General features: G+C 33.4%; 1 protein-coding gene across 3 annotated transcripts in view; it reads right to left on the minus strand.

The window, feature by feature from the left end:
* Positions 1-15874, minus strand: part of LOC115877095 (protein strawberry notch) — a 31964-nt gene that overhangs the window by 8639 nt on the left and 7451 nt on the right. For all 3 annotated transcript variants that reach the window (XM_030893175.1, XM_030893176.1, XM_030893173.1), the window contains 17 exons: positions 15460-15660; positions 14460-14641; positions 12141-12369; positions 10934-11152; positions 10669-10879; positions 10399-10577; positions 9059-9202; positions 8775-8946; positions 8584-8708; positions 7232-7420; positions 5937-6111; positions 5606-5791; positions 5417-5545; positions 5200-5272; positions 3187-3320; positions 3059-3123; positions 360-556 (listed from right to left, as the gene is read on the minus strand). In XM_030893175.1, coding sequence (XP_030749035.1) covers positions 360-556; positions 3059-3123; positions 3187-3320; positions 5200-5272; positions 5417-5545; positions 5606-5791; positions 5937-6111; positions 7232-7420; positions 8584-8708; positions 8775-8946; positions 9059-9202; positions 10399-10577; positions 10669-10879; positions 10934-11152; positions 12141-12369; positions 14460-14641; positions 15460-15660 — 2810 coding nt within the window. The remainder of the gene's footprint in view (positions 1-359; positions 557-3058; positions 3124-3186; positions 3321-5199; positions 5273-5416; positions 5546-5605; positions 5792-5936; positions 6112-7231; positions 7421-8583; positions 8709-8774; positions 8947-9058; positions 9203-10398; positions 10578-10668; positions 10880-10933; positions 11153-12140; positions 12370-14459; positions 14642-15459; positions 15661-15874) is intronic.

The following is a 15874-nucleotide window of genomic DNA, read 5'->3' on the forward strand; positions in this document are numbered from 1 at the left end:
TACGCTAACCAACCACCTGTTTCAAAAGTCTTTTTTTTTTCTCTCCACCTGTTAATTTAAGTTCTGCCACAATTTCTTTCTATATTTACTACCTCTAAACAACTACCAGTTGTAGAATAAATTAATAACAAATAACATAGAATAAACTCAATAAAGACTTGACAAATCCACAAAATTTCAAATCAAATTTAAATTAATGTGTAAAATGAATCGTCAAACAGAACAGTCAAGGATCCCCACCCTAGGGCCCCATGTCCTTCTACCATGCACGAATACATGGATCATTATATACCTTTTTAATCTTTTTATTCAAAGAAACAGACAAAAAAAACGAATAAATTTTTGCATAATATTTTTACCTGATGGGAAACCCAGAAGCCTTCGTATTCTCCCGTCAGATCTGACAATTTGTCTAGTGCCTCCGGCCAAGACATGCCTCTTTCTACGTGCACCGTGTGCAGTTCTGTGGGTGCAGTGCCTGTGGCATGTTTCCTAAGGAATGTCACTACTTTCACGCGTTTCACTACTTCACCGCCGGTGCCCAGATCCAATATTCCTACATAGAGTATATAAAAATTATGTTATCTAACAAAATGAGATATATAAATCAATGCAAGTTGGCGCACGTCATTAAGTCAATTAATAAAAATTAGTTTTCTTATAACCTTTATATCATGGTTAAAAAAAAACAGTGTACTATGTGCGCATATTGAGTGAAACTTCTTACTAACAGCTATTGAATTGAAGGATTTTTTTTAAATTTTTATTAAACATTTCATAGAAATTAAGATAGCGACACAACTTTATAGGCAAATGTTAGCGTTATTCGAGGCACCATTAAAGAAAGCAATATACACTTAGCCCCAGAGATGTTACAGCTTAGTTATTTTGCTATACAAGAGAAAAACGAGAGCAGCCCACGCGTAATTGCATTTTTCTCTGTTAGAAAAATATGTTATCGATATATTAAAAGAAAGCCCCTTGCTAGTTCCGTGACAGAATGACCCGTGGCCCGTGGCTAACGTCATGTTGGTAATGAATGACCTAAATCAAGAATAGTGTTTTTTTTAATCCTGGATGTTAAAAAATTATTGAAATCCTTGGAAACTGGGTATACCCATTACTATTCTTGATATAAAAAGTGCATTTTTGATTATTTACTTGGGCTAGGATATTAAAATATTGGTTAAAATATGATTGGATTGTATGACATAAATAGACGTAAGTATGGTTATTTGTTTAGATATTATTTATAAAGCTTACTATCTGTTTTGCATTTTCAGTTTTTGATGAGACAATTGATTTTATTTGTGAAATGCCCACAAAAGATCTACCAATGATTCAACAATAGTGTCTTTACTGCATAATGGGTCATTCCTGCTGCATTTTTAGACCATTTGAAAACCAGATGTCACATTTTCATAGAAATTAAGATAGCGACGCTACTTTATAGGCAAATGTTAACGGTATTTGAATCAATTTAGTGTTCTTACCTATTATCGTTCAAATCGATGTTAACAGATAATAAATATTTTGCATTTTTATCTTTTATTTTTAAATATATTTTTGGAACTGATGGTTTTAGTAATTATTAAATTAAACGAACTAAAAAACAACTCTCAACCATAACCTGTGCCATAACCCTATAAAATAATCAATACAAGGCATATCTCCTGTCAACGATTACTTATCTGATCTGATGCTTCGCATGACCTTCGCGTCATGACAAGGTCATGCCGTCCCGCAGCGGTCAATCAAGGCCGACTCGCGGCCTTCAATTTTTACTCCTAACGCGCGGAAAGAAGTTCCACTTCAAAAAGACAGAGCGGTATCACATCAAGTAAAAGAATTGGGCTGTAAAAAAGGTGGCTGACCAGCGCTCCACAGTGCGGCGGATGGTTATTCTAGCGGGACAAAATCTCAAGAGCAATGTTTGGGACTTAAAATCTAAGAACGTAGCAAATGGTCTAATATATAGCAACTATATGGTTAAATTTATTTATTTATTAACAACTTAATTTATTAATAAATAAATACAAGATAATAAAACTATGATATTATTCGTACATGACACACAAAAACCGTATTGTAAACTATGTCCAAATACATAAAATTATGATATCAAAAAACTCTTTAGCAGTTTTTTTTTTAATTAATTTGTAATCTTGTGACACCCTCTATAATTTATTTTAAAAAAAATATATTTTATTTTGTAAATGATAAATAAGATAGATATTTTAATTTTAATTTTAACACTCGGTAATTGTAAATTCATATATAGTAAGTATCTAAGACAATTTTTTAAACTCAGTGCCTTTTGATGGAGTTGTTTTGTTTTTATACTATCCGATTGAAACTTTAGATTGGAATGAATCTTTTTGGGCATTCACCTGTTAAGCTTGAACTCCCTGTGACTGTGACTACCTGTGTTGGTAACTATTGGTAACTCAAAAGATCTACATCATTCAATATATCGATATTTGAAAAAAAAGTGAAAGTTTGATATCTGCAGAACAAAGGCACAAAGGATTTTAACAAATAATATATACATACAGTAGAAAAGTACATACCTTTGGCAATCTTCAACATAATTTGGCTTTCTAATAAAATGTATAAGCACTTGTAAATATTTTGTTTTAGTATAATCTCTGCCTTGCTGAGCAGAAAACGACCAAATTTGGTTGATAAAAATGTATCGAAATACAAAGAATATTCATGCATTTTTGTATCAATTGGAATGTCTACTATTTATTCTTATCAGTACACATTTTTGGCTTATTTCTAACCAAACGCTTTTGTCCCGCTAAATTTATCTTCCAACGCACTGTGCGCTCGTCCGTCAAATGCAAAAATAACTGTCACTGTCTAAAATCTTTAGCGCCAACTTCAACTCGGTCAGTAGGTGACGTAAAAAAACTGACAGTGCAGGAAGATAGGAATCGAACTATCCTTATCTCTATAGTATCCTTGAGCCGTTGCAACATTGCGACATGCATCTGTCAAATATTTTTATGACGTGCAAGCCAACCAAACTTGTACCGACTTTCCCTATAGTTACCTAGATCAAATCTGCCTGATCTCTTTGCTTGCGTTATAATGGCGGCTAAAGTGTCGGTAAAATATCTGAAAATTGAAACAATGGAATAGAAAAAAGGTTTAATTTAAGAGAGTGATAGAAATACTTACTTAAACAGCCTGTTCTGTAACTCGACAGGCATACCTAAGATACGGTTAAGGAACTTTGACATATTATTATAATCTTTATCTAATGACAAGACACCTGGCATACTCTCACTATTTACTATCAGACCGACACCAACCTAAAAATTATAAAAAATATATATTAAATTATATAAGCAATAATACTCCTATAGGACTAGTAAAGACTTTAAGCATCTGACCAGAGAGTGCTATGGCAACAACATGCAGAATGCTGGAAACAAGGATCAAAATCAAGTCTTACACGTTTTGAACGTGTAAGACTTGTAATGGAAAATCAGATATATTAAAAAGAGATAAATAAGTAAAAAATAACAGAGTTATTTTACTTTGAAAATTTCCAAAAAAAAAAAATATTTTTGCTAAAATTTTCGAATTTTCAAATTTTTTTTTCGCGAAAAAACCTCATAGGCGTGTTTCTGGGGTTGAACTATAGTACCAGTTAAAATACTTGAACTTATTTCTGCGACACCTTGTATAGTGGTGAAAGTAGTGTTGTAAATGGAAATATTGGAAACTTCCAAACGTGTCTCGGAAATATTGGGAATATTGGAAATATTTTTAAAAATACTTAAATCTTGTCATTAACGATTCAAACCCGATGTTTATTAATATATCTTTCATATTTTGTAACCCTATAAACATTAAATTTACTATAGAGCAGTTTTACAAACATATAATATGGTGAATATATCGAGTTTCAGGATTCACCAACTTATTTGCAACCTCGCATTTCTACGGGAAAGTCCCGAGCTCGTAAGTCGTAGCGTAGTAAAAACTCGCTGGTCTTCAATTTTGACCAATTTAAAAAGTGTATACAATACTAGGCTCAAATTACAAGGAGTTTCAGTTAGTCAAGGAGCAACACAAATGATTGATAAAAATGTTAAGCAGTGGATATTAGATGACGAAGTATTTTGGGCCCAAATTTCCAACGTAATTAACATTTTTGAACCTATTGGCAAATGGTTAAAAATTGTAGAAGGAGATTATAGCACTATTCATTTTGCTGTAAAAGCATTTTGTGATATTAGAAGGGTAATTTAGAATAATCTTGCATGGTCCTCACTTGACGACAAAGAAAAATCCGAATTGTTGGAGTTTGTGGACAAAAGAGAAAAATTTGTTATTAAATCCATTCATTATGCTGCAGAATTACTAAATCCAAAATCACAAGGTTCTAAACTTGATGAAACCCAAATTCTTTCTGCCATAGAATGCATACTTAATATATCAAAAAATAAACTCAATATAAAGGAGCAAGAAATAATAGATGAAATAGCAGATTACCGTTGTAGAAGTGGCAAGTTATTTGGAAATAACTTCATATGGAAAAGTAGTTTTGATAGCCCAGTCTCCCGGTGGAAAGGACTGTGTTCTTCATCTTCATTATCACAAGTAGCTTCACGAATGTTGATGATGCCAGCATCTTCGGCTGCCACGGAACGCAGTTTCAGCATTTATAGTCATATTCATTCAAAAAAGAGAAACAGGCTTACTAATGATAGAGCCGCTAAGCTACTCTATGTATCCCACAATGAAAACTTGCTGAAGAAAATAAGAAACGGCAATAGATCAATTTTTATTTCCGATACTATTGAAGATTTTGAGGAAGTAGACTGGCAAGAAGTTGTTATTGAGTGTGATGCTGATGACAGCGATAAAGATATGCCTCTTGGTCGACTAGTGTGTCAAAAATATATTTTTTTGTACAAATTTAACCTTAATTTATTTTTTAATTTGAAGAATAACTCTTTATTTGTGTTTATGTATAAGCATTTTGTGTTTTGCGATGTTTTGTTATGAGTTTTATAAATAAATATTTCAGTTTTTCTTATTTTTTTAAATATTTCATATATTTCCAATATTTCAGGAAATATTTCGGAAAATTATTTCTGGAAATTTTACATCACTAGGTGAAAGATATCAAAATGTCACAGATAAAAATATATTTCCGTTTTTTACACGTAGTATACTTACTAGAGCCCCGGCCACATCCTTGAAGAAGTCTCCTTTATAATCTCTAGGTGGAGCCACTACAGGAGCTTCATAACTAAAATTAAAAAAATAAAAATAAAAAAATATCAGTATAGTTAAAATGGCGACAACATTTAGATAAAAACTGGTTATCGAATGCCCGATTTGATGACACAAAACACAAAATTCTTTTTATTCCACAAAAATATTAAGTCTTTACCCCATTACGGCCTTCATTGTTGCTTCTAAAGCCGTCCTACCATACTTATTATCAATATTAAACTGACTCAGATCTCTGGTTTCCGTCGCACGTCTGTCACCGTGAGTTAAAGCTCCCAAACTTTCTAACCTAAAAAAATCAAAAAACCTTAATAGTATACGAAAAATTCAAATAGTAAATGTAATATACCTTTTTGCTACAATAGAAGCAAACCGCCTTTCACCAGCCAAGTCGGATATAAGAAAGATATACTCGGGAGCATTGACTTGGTTACTTCGATGCGTTCTACCAAACTGTTGAATAGCTCTGTCGGCCGACCAGGGTAGCTCCAGAGTTATGTGTACCCTTCTCCTTTGGTTTTTAACTCGTCGATCGCTAGAGTTTATGAATATTTAGTAAGTAAAAAAAATTAACCATAAAGGTCGAGACACACAATGTGTTGACGTGTGAAATATATATATCCATAGTCCACAGTGCCTGAGGATATGTATATCTAGACATTTAATCAATTATTACAAACCTTTGTAAAGAAATACCACTTGAGGCAGCTTCAGATATAATGGCAACGTCTTTTTCTCCATCCATGAACCTTTGTTTTTCCGTTAAATTTAGCGTTTCCAATGGCACATCGATCTCTGATCGACTCTCATATTGAATACCGCCATCTTCTGTTTGTACTACCCTACCTTTTCTGCCTAAAATTTATTCAAATAATTTATCAGTCATATAACAATATAAGATTTTTGCTACAGAAAGTTCATTGACAATACATATAGAACGTTCAGCCATTGTTCAACGTCACGTCATATACTGTCGAACTCATCAATCACTTGCCAACCAGATAAAAGAGATTGGTGATGTCATTACGGCATTTCGTAAATTACTGCATATTCTTTTTAGTAATTGTCAATGTCATTTGATTTGGGGTTATAATTTTATTGACGGATATCGATCAATGTCAAAATTAATATTTGATTGTCGCTGTAAAACAAAATTCAATTTTTTTGTTGCAAAAATGCCTCAAAGATTTAACCAAAACGAACAAGAGCTCATTGCTAAGCTTATAAATTACTTTTCTCGAGAAAGATACACTGGTAGAACACTCCTGGGCCCGTGAACGCCGTATATGAAGTAAGTACAATGTAAAGGTGTAATATTCCTATGTAAAATACAAATTTATAGCGTTTTTAAATAATATAGAGAGTTGCTGATGCTTTAGAACATAGGAATTTCAACAGTCCAAAGGATTGGAAATAAAAGGATCGTACTTGGTGAAGAGTTCAACAAAAAATGAATCAATGCCGAAAAAAAAACCGAACTCGCTCAATCAATAATATAGGAACGTGCCTAAAATGTTCTAAAAAATATGAACTGATCTCAGACACACCCTAAAAATCATATTTGACAAATAATGATAACCTAACGGTGAACGATGGCTGAACAATCCTTAGGAACAATCAAATATTTCAACGTGTTTCAGCTGCGCGCAATATCAATTAACAGACTGTGAGCAGAATTTCACAAAAAGTAAAAACTAATGTTAACCAATTAGAACGTTACATTTTTAAGTTTTCACTCAGAAATCTTAACTACATTTTATTAGAATTTGTCTGTATAATAATCATACATAGACAAAATAATAATGTCCGTATAAAAAAACATTTGTATATGTATTAAGTCTAAAATCACTGACAAATATACAAATTTTATTTGACACTCAAAAGTTAAAGTAAAAAAAGTAGTCGTGGCAACGCTGCGTCAAATGTTTCGATGACACGCAGGCCAACTTTTATTGATTTTCCTCTATGTACCAACCTGTCATTTCGGCAACATTTTCAGGACCGCCGAGTTCGTCTATAAGTTGATCCAAAGTGTTTGGGGGCAGTTTGTCCCCTAATTTTTCGATAGCTACCAATAGTTCCTCTTTCATACAACAGGCCCTTTCAATAGCGTCCATGGGGGGAGCTGATGACTTGAAATCGCCCGATCCGCCATTAGCTTTTGCTAAAAAAAACGCAGGTAAAAATATACCGGGTGTTTCTCAACAGTGGCTCACCCCCTATAACTTTTTTATTTTTCAGATAAAAGAACGAGATTTGGTATGTTAGAATATGATATAAATTAGGATTGATTGACGTATTCAATTCTCGGTATTTTTTTACTTTATTCGATAGAAAATGACACTCTGAATAGAATGACATATCATATGTCAACTTTTGACATTTTCGTATTTGGTTTATTTGAAATTGTAACATGCAGTTCATAACGACAATTTGACTCGCAATACCAAGTGTGTGGTACCAAAATATTCGTAAAAAATGCTTTTTCCAACTATGCCAATGAGCCACCCTCGTTCATTTGAAAAAACTGAGTTATGATTAAAAACACGATCTACCCGACTAAGACAAGACACGAAAATATTAGAGAAGATCAAATCTATTTTTCCAAGGCTCCTTGATTAAAAATTAGCGTTTTTAAAACAGCCGCGGCATTCTAGATTGAAATTTAAAATACGATTTTTTAAGCAAAGATTTACAAAGTTAACATATTGTGAAGGTACGCGGCGACATCTGTTGGCAGAGCATAAAACCACTATGCCTGTTTACATTGTCGAGAAACCTGGCGAATTGAGTAGAGCGCCATCTCTGAAACTTACGTGGAAAATCTCGATGTTCTGGAAAGAATTTAAGTAAGAAGAATACTACAGATAATTTCCAAACGTTCTAGAAGCAGCCCATAGGATATATAAAGCACACCCGCGCTCGGCAGCGACTCAGTTTGTGGATTGTGCTCCGTAATAGCAAATTGTGAACTATTTGGCGAAGGTGCTAGAAAATTGAGTAATAGTTGCATAGTTGTATAAAAGGTGTATATAGTGGGAAAATAAATTCATCTAGTATTTTATCGTGAGTCTAAATTAGTGGACTCACGGAATCCATAACAACATTATATATCATTCTATTCAGAGTGTCATTTTCAATCGAATAAAGCAAAAAAATACCGTGGGTGCCATTTAAAAATCACAATTTGTAGTCATTTCCGGTTAAACAGGAAGTGACCAAAAACAATTGAAACCACCCATCAATCCTAATTCATGTCACTAACACACCAAATCTCGTTTTCTTGTCTGAAAAAATAAATATTTTTTCTTAACTCTTGCAACTTACCTTTATTGGTCTTCTCTGTTAGCATAAGAGATAGTTTGTCTTGCGTAGACTGTCGTTTTTTTGGTGATTTCTTTTGTTTCTTCCCTTTTTTCTTATTCCTGCTCCAAGGATCATTATCTGAGTCACTAAAATTTCAAACCAAGTTAAATTAGAAATATGTTTTGTGAACAAAAATCTCCAAAATATATTACCTGTCAGAATTAAAAGGATTAAAGTCACTGGACATGTTTGAGTCGCTGTGTTCCTCTGATATTTCGCTTTCATTATCAGACATTTGAAAATCTGAGTCGCTTTTCTCGCTGTTGTCACTGTCTGAAGTCGACCACTTGTTTCTTTTTACCGCTCTGGCTGCAGCTTGTCTCACTAAAAAAGTAATACAAATGAATAAAACAAAGCCAATTGACAAAAAAACTGTTATAAAAAATAATACAACACTGTTGTAAGAAAAATATTAAACTAAAATTTAAATTCATACTTGGTTTTCTTTTTTGGGCAGAACTGCTTTCTTCAGAATTGCCATTGAGGGATTTCTTTGAAGAATCTCCTATACCTAACAGTTTCTGGATTCTATTCCTGTCCGGAGCCGGAAAGTGTTTCTCTACTAATGTCTGGAACACTCCTGTAATTTTAAAGTGTTAAATGAAAAATCTACATAGAATAGTACGCTACTATAGTCTATCTCACGAGAGATTATACAACAAACGACAGACGTCAATTAAGGGTTAGACAAAAAACCTTTACGATTTTCATGTCTTAATTAGTTTATGTATTTTTTTATTAAGTTTAGACGTTCTGGTTAAGTTGCATAGTTACAGCAGCTAAACTGCGCCAGACTTACAATTTTCAAATTTCATTTTGTTAATATTCAAATTTATTTTTGGGAAATAGAAGCAATTTTTTTATTATTATTATTAATCCTAGATCATAGATCATAATAACAGGTATCATACCAACCATAAATAGAGTAGGTATGTCATATAAAAATGTTTTGAGTTTTTACTAGAATCGACCCTTGATAAAAAAAAGGGATTAGATTTAAGTTTACCTTTGATCCAGTCTGTATACTGTTTCTTTGGATTTTTTGCACGTGTGCAAAAACTACACTAAAACACTATATCTGATAGAAAATAAAATATTGTGCCTTGAATTTGAGGGATTTCATCTGAAAAATTATTAATTTGGAAGAAAACCGGCAACAAGCGGCAGAAAATAATAATATTTCCGTGCAGTCTTCTGGTCGCAACGACCAACGGACGGCCAGGACGTTAGTGTGCGCTATATCATTTGATTTAATGGTTTTAGAGGTAGCTGCGGCCTGGCCCGTGCGACCTGGTCGTAAGTGTGTTCGAGCCCTTATAATTCCATTTCAAATGCTCAGAAACATATCTAATGATTTTATTTAGTTATCTGTTCAAAAAAAAAAGTCTTTTAAAAATAAGCGGTTTGCGATCGTGATTTTACTTTACTTGATAGGGAAATACCGAAGCATACCGGCAACGCCGCAACAGCACACCGTCGCATTTCTCTCACTCCGACTTAATAAGATCCCTATGCGATTTACTTCCACACTTGTAAATACAGACCCAAAAGTAAGAGTTGCCAGCACAGTATACAATATGATTGAATAAAAATGGCGCCCAGCTGGCTTGGAAATGACGATTGATGATATTCTCCATATAAACTGACAGCGATCTTCATTCCATAGCCATCGCTGACGCCGTTTTTTTTTCGTTTATAATGTACTTAAGGCTAAGATATTAAATATTGTAAATATTATAGATCTTGCAACTTTATCTTTTATGAAAGAGATTGTACCTTTTGCCGTTGATACAAAATCAGTAAGTTCTCCATCATCTCTTTCTAACTGTTCCAACGTTCTAGCTTCTCCGGTACTTTGCAAGCCAATCACCACACATTTGCCCATTTTTATAGCCTCGTGAGCTACTGCGACTGCGTGAGGTACTTTGGCGGCGATACACAAATATTTGAAGAATCTGAATAAAAAAAATAGAAAAGGTGATGACTATAATTTTTGATTTACACATAAAGATAACTTGGCAAAAAAAATCTGATACGATTGATTACCTTTGATGAGCTGACCAAAACTGTCCCCACATTGTTTTTCTCATACGATTTTCAGCATCTACCAGTTCAGCAGCCTCCTGAAACTTTTGCATGGCCTCCACCCATAGCTTCACACTCGCATCATATACTTTTTCAAAATCTTTGGACAGTGGTACCTCTTCAATTTTGAAAGCGACCCCGTGAAAACTTAACTGCCGCGCAATATACATTCCTTTAAAAATAAAGATGATAGTACCGATTGTTACAGCGGTTATGTACCTATTACCTCTAAGCTTCATATCCATGGCAACTATTTCCATAGCTCCAACTCCCCTCTTTTCCACAGCCGATATGAAATCAGCGAATTCTTTAAAAGGAGTTCCCTCGCCCCAGAGACCCAGCCGAACCATGTACGCCATGTTGCGTGGTTCGGAAGCCCCCGTGGCTGAGGCGTAGACAACTCTGGCTTTGGGGAGCTTGTTTTGAAGCTCCAGAACCGTCAAACCTTTAATAAAAAATAAATATGTAGACTATTGTGTAGGTGTAGAAGATATAACAGAAGCTCTATTCCAAAACAAAAGGCACATTACAGCAATCTACAATTTCACATCTTTAAATATAATTTTTTTTATTAATTTCAGAATTGAGAAATACTGTTTTTTCTTGATGAACTTTGACAGATAAAGTGTCATAATAAACTTTTATGCGCTAATACGCTACCGCATTTACGTAAAAAACACGCTTTGCGGTATTGTGACATTTCAAAAACGATATGTCGCCAATTGAGATACTGTCAGTCAAAAAATACAGGGTCCGGCACTAGTGCGTCGGGCATATGTAGGTCTTAGAATAAAAAACTTAGGAATTTTGTTTAGGTGCAAACCTAAAGTATGTACTAGGATGAATGTCAGGAAATATTTTAATTTCAACTGGGTGGTTCAAAAAAAATGAGTGGATCAGGACGGTTTTTTTTAAATTGAACACCCTGTATTTTAATGCATTTTTGGCTTCCTTTCAGATCACTTTACATAATCCTAAGATATGAGTAAATATATTTTGATAGTTTCAGAGATATTAATACATAAAAAAATATTTTTTCAGGGTTTTAAAAAAAATGATTAAAAAAACAAGAACAGTCCTGAAATCAAAACTATATTAAGTATTTACTTGAGATGGTCTGTACTTACTTTGCAGCAAATATCGTGATCTGAAATCATACAGGATGTTCAAAATTCTACGCCAAACTTTCTAAAGTATAATATAATTTTTCATCAACAATTCAAAAATGAACATTTTTATATTTAGAGTATTTCAAAATGTTCAGCGGTTTCGCAGATATTCGCGGTTTTATATTACACATGGCATTTTCCACAGTAAATTTTTATCCAAGCCACCGAATTATTTTTCTCTCGTATTTAATAGAGATTATAGTTTAGAAAAGAACTGTAAAATGCATTTTTAGGGATTTTCTTGGGAGAGGTTATTCTACTTACCAGTTTTAGTAGGTTTTGAAGAACCTACGGGACACAAATTCTTAGCTCGATGACACTCGTCAAAAACAATAAGTCCGTCAAAGTCCTGGCCGCACCATTGCAACAGCTGCTTTAATCGTGACTTGTATTTACCTCCCGCAGAATTACTTTCTCCGATTAGAGCCGAATACGTACTGAAAATCACTCCTTTTTTCACATTATTGTTTGTAGCAGACGAAATTTTAGCATACTGAAAAAAACGCATTGTTAGAATTATCGTAATGTCACAATAGAACACACTGTATAGAGAAATCAATAAAAGTTAGCGTGCACGTGTCTACTCAATTATTTTGAACACGAAAGAGACCATGGTGAGCCCCCTTTGCCGTTAAATTGTGTTAGAGAGGTAAAAATTGATATTGTTGCTTATATTTTGCGGCTTTTATTCAAAATAATTTTTTTACGGACTGTGAGTAGAATCTCACCAAAAATGAAGACTAACGTTAACCTTTTACTCAGAAAACTTGCTAATAACTTTATTTAATTAGAATTTGTTTGTGTAATGATCTTAAGCAAAGTAACAATGTAAATATGAAAAAATATACTATCGATCCCAAATAAACTTTGAGTTACGTCATCGTGGGCGCGATTATTAAATGCATTGTTGCCAACCATGGACATATTCGGCGCCGGAGTGACTAACTGGAATTTAAATTTCCCGCTGGCGCACGGTGGAGTATTAGCATGAAAAAGGTGATCGAAATTCAAAAAAGCAAATGTGTTTAAGATTTCCCAAAAAAAAGATAAATGATAAGTTAAATCATGTTTGCCATGAATGGCGTTGCTATGGGCGTGTTTAGTTGCATTCATTTGTTTAAATGAAACGTCAAAGTTGTTACTTCTCACAGATAAGAGGTATGGTTTGGTTTGGTTTGGTTTGGCTAACAAATAATGGCTAAATTTTATGTTTAAAATTATAAATTGTTGTTGTTCTTGTGTTCCTTTTACGTTTATATTATTGTTTTGATTGAAAATGACTCAGCAAGCTGCAGGTATGTATTCTACAAAAACATATTATTTATTTTGATATTCTCTATACTAACGATTTTTTTTGCAACTAAAAGTTAGGCGTTCAGAAAATTTGATTAAATTTGTGACATTTTTATTATACTTAGAGATTTAGTTGCGCATTTCGAAGAATTCAGCAATTGTCTATATACGTTTTACTTAATAAACATTGGGCTTTCATACAGTAAAATAAAATACTGCGACTTTTTGTGACTTTGCTGATAAAATGAGAAAAACATTCTTGGTTTCCTCTAATTTGCAAATCAGTGATATACTAATGCGAGGTGTAAACCGCGATGGCATTGTTGTGTACAAAGCGATCGCATTAGTGCCATTAGCAGTATAGCACAATTTGGCATTAGTAGCGGCTTTAGTGGTATGGGCATTTGTCGCGGATCAGTCGTAGCATTAGTAGTATTAGTTGCGATATTACTACTGGCATTAGTGGCATTGGCCGTGGAAACACTGGAACAGTGATTTTCTTTCTTTTTTTTTAGAATCGACGAATTATCCTTTATTTTATTCATATTATTTCCTCTTTAATTGAAAATAGCAACAATTTACATAAGGTCTACATAAAAAATTTCGATCAACTATTGGTGTCAAATACCCCACTGTGTGGCGATTCAGGAGGTTCTCTGCTGTAAAAATGTCAACTTGTCATATTTATTTATTTATTTCCTGACATTGTCATTCGTTTTGCCACTTTAGTTTTGTATTACGAGTTTTTGGGTTAAATGAATTGTGTTGTGATGCTTTAAGCTTAAAAATTTTTACTAGCAGGCCTTGCAGACGAACATGCATTTTTTTAGAACAACTTTTAGTGTGAAGTGTACAAAACAGCTTAATAGCCGCTTCAAAAACTAGTCGCAAGCTTATTAGAATATTTTAACGGTAAGCGGTCCTTTATGTCCCTTAAATGCGGTTAAGGAAGTGAGTTTTGTTGATGTAAATAATAACTGTTTATATATTTATAATTAATTCATTATTGTTTCCTAAATTATTTGATAAAAAGAAAATATAAAAAAGTCGGCAACGCTGTGCCGGTCGAGCTTAATCATGTGACTAAATGTTTATTTAGTATGATCTATAATAATATGTATTGTGTTTGAAATTGAAGTGAAAAATTGGTGACAAAATTACGAATGTTATTAGACACTTGACAAAAGTCAAAGTATGAAAGAAGCTGTGGCAACATTGTGACGTGTACTCGTCAAATATTTTGATGACGTGCAAGTAAACTTTTATTGATTTTACTATATTAATAATTACTTTGAATTTATTTAAAGGATGGACATCGATTTTTCCAGCTCCTATGTCACGAAGATCGCGTTCTGCGTCGTATTTCAGGTCGTTTGACACTGAAACCCAGATCGCTCTTTTGCGACCCTTTAGGTAGTTTTCGAAGATCACACCGGCAATGGTTCTGCCTTTACCCACTCCAGCACCATCACCTAAGAAATAAAAATATATTTTAGTAATTTCCTTATCAAAAAAAAAATAATAAAGACTATATTTTTTATGATTTTAGTTACAACCGTAATTTTCAGATTTTTCCTATGGCTATTTTGGAATGTCTGAAGCTAATACTACCCAACATACAAAACTTGAAGGAAGCAGGCCCTGAAGCTTCATCAACTACTATTGCATTACAGTTAAATCTGAATTAAGTTTAATTATAATACAGCCCGGTAACTGCAATGCTTACATAAAATATATTACATAAAATAGTTTAAATAAAGCTTCGTTCCAAACTTCAAAATTAGTGGAATAAATTAGTGACTTCAATTATACTCTATATTTGATTTTACAATCATTCACAACGTCTAAAAAATACAATTAAATTTAATAAAATACTCTAGCAATAATATTAATACTAAGGGCTGGCAAAAGTTAGTTTTGGGTCGAGATTTCCATATGTAAGAAGAGTACAATGCGTTTATAATGTACTGAACAAAGACAGAACAGTAAAAACGTTGCCAAACCTATGAAATAAACCGAGAATCTGTGCACATTGCTAAGACACGTGGAAGGGGATACAGCAGACTCGTCGCGGTCGCGGTAAAATTCTAAAGAGTGAACATCATGCGTTCAGCTTTACGGTTTAATTACATCTCATGATACTGTATCCTATAATTATTAACGAGTTGTAGTTTTCCCTATAGCTTGTAAATTAAGTTAAAAAGAATATAGTAAATTAGAGGAACAAACCATAACTTAAACCACTAATTTCGAGGTTCTGAACAAAGCTTTAGAAATTATAAATATGTACCTATTAGAAATCCTGCTCTGCTGCCATCAGGCAATATATGTTCATGCGCTTGGGAAGTATATGTTATACTTTCGAGCTGTAAGGCGGATAGTGCCCCAGTTCTAATAGTTTCTTCTGGTATGGATAACTTGTACCATACGTCTACGGGTGCGACAGATGACAGAGAAGCCGTCTCAACAACTGGATCAGGATGTTTTTTGCCTGAAAAAAAATCAATCTTGTAGTTAAAATAAAACACAACTAGTGTTTTAAAGGTTTGGTTGTATAGGAACATCAAGGTGGGTCAAAAATATCGACTATTTTTTTTTCATTTTATACTCATGAAACTTCTACACCCTGGATCTCCGAAATTAAGCATTTTAGAACATATATTTATACAAACTTTTTTATTTATTTTTATCTGCAGAATATGCTG

Source organism: Sitophilus oryzae, unplaced genomic scaffold (genome assembly GCF_002938485.1).
Source record: "Sitophilus oryzae breed Bouriz unplaced genomic scaffold, Soryzae_2.0 scaffold_1442_pilon_pilon, whole genome shotgun sequence".
NCBI classification, from domain to species: Eukaryota; Metazoa; Arthropoda; class Insecta; order Coleoptera; family Curculionidae; genus Sitophilus; species Sitophilus oryzae.